General features: G+C 60.6%; 1 protein-coding gene across 1 annotated transcript in view; it reads left to right on the forward strand.

Moving 5' to 3' along the window:
* Positions 1-241: 241 nt before the first annotated feature.
* Positions 242-1,489, forward strand: part of PHB (prohibitin) — a 4,943-nt gene continuing 3,695 nt past the window's right edge. The window contains exons 1-2 of the mRNA XM_017837084.1: positions 242-400; positions 659-908. Of these exons, the coding sequence (XP_017692573.1) occupies positions 313-400; positions 659-908 (338 nt within the window). The 5' untranslated portion in view covers positions 242-312. The remainder of the gene's footprint in view (positions 401-658; positions 909-1,489) is intronic.

Consider the following 1,489-nt stretch of genomic DNA (forward strand, 5'->3'; position numbering starts at 1 on the left):
GGGGGTCGGGGTGGGAGTGGGGGGGTAAGGAGGGGATGGGGGGAGCGGGGAGTGGGCTTTGGGGGGTGCCCGGGGTGCTGCGGGGTCCGAGCCCAGGAGGGGTCGCGGGGGGAGGAGACCCCCGGGGCTGGGGGGACCCCAAGGGTTGAGGTGTCTGGTGGGGGAGAAGGAGCTGCTGGGGTTTTGGGAAGGGGTCGATCCCCAGCTCCATGGACACACACCCCCCCCCGACCTTGCTGGGCGAGGTTTTGACGGTCCCGGGGGGTGTTTGCAGGAGGGAATTCCAACGGGGGCTGGAGCTGCAGGGGTGAAATGGCTGCGAAGGTGTTTGAGAGCATCGGGAAGCTCGGCCTGGGCTTGGCTGTTGCAGGTGGAGTCGTGAATTCTGCTCTGTACAACGGTGAGTGGGACGAGCTGGGCGCTTCAGGCCACTTTATTTTATGGTTTTGTCAATGTTTTGGCTTCTTTGGGCTTTTTTATTGCCAAATAAAAAGAGCCCCCAGGTCTTGCTGGGCTGGTTTATACCTGGAGCATTGCACAATCAGGAGGGCTGGGAGGTCCTTTCCCCAAAAGCTGTCACGGGGCTGCTCCGTGGGGAGCCCAGCCCGTTCCCAGGGGGTGTTTTTGGGATTCCCTGACGTGCTGTTTCCCTCCCCAGTGGATGCAGGACACAGGGCCGTGATCTTCGACCGGTTCCGAGGGGTGCAGGACGTGGTGGTGGGGGAAGGGACCCACTTCCTGATCCCCTGGGTGCAGAAGCCCATCATCTTCGACTGCCGCTCCCGCCCCCGCAACATCCCCGTCATCACCGGCAGCAAAGGTGAGCCCTGGGGTGGGGAACGGCGGGACTGGGGCTTCCCTGGCTTTGATCCCTCCTGCTGGGTGTGGAGATGGGCCCTAAAGCAACGGCCATAAACTGAGCCACAAGTTCCACCTCAGTGTGAGGGAGAAATTATTTCCATGGCGGTGGCAGAGCACTGGAGAGGTGAGCAGGGAGGCTCACCTCAGGGAGTCTCCCTCTCTGGAGACATCCCAAACACACCCGTGTCACCTGCTCCAGCTGCCCCTGGGGTGGCACTGGGTGATCTCCAGAGGTTCCTTCCAACCCCAGCTCTTCTGGGATTCTGTGCAGACCCCACCTGTCCCGGGTTGGCACAGTCGGGACTGGTTTGATGTGACTCTTTAACTGAAGAACAGGTCAAAGGGCTCTTCCTTTGGTCCCGTAAATCCCAGAAGAGCTGGGGTTGGAGGGGCCTGTGGAGATCACCCAGGACAGGGTGACCTGGAGCAGGTGACACAGGAGCTCATCCAAGTGTGTTTGGGATGTCTGCAGAGAGGGAGACTCCAGAGCCTCCCCCGTTCCAGTGCTCTGCCACCTCCATGGAGAAAGTTCTTCCTCAAGTTGAGGTGGCCCTTGTGGTGTTTTAGTTTGTGCTTGTCCTGGGCACCACCCTGGCACCCCTTGGGGACGTTTGTACGTTTATCATCA

Source organism: Lepidothrix coronata, unplaced genomic scaffold (genome assembly GCF_001604755.1).
Source record: "Lepidothrix coronata isolate B3197 unplaced genomic scaffold, Lepidothrix_coronata-1.0 Scaffold291, whole genome shotgun sequence".
Taxonomy (NCBI): Eukaryota; Metazoa; Chordata; class Aves; order Passeriformes; family Pipridae; genus Lepidothrix; species Lepidothrix coronata.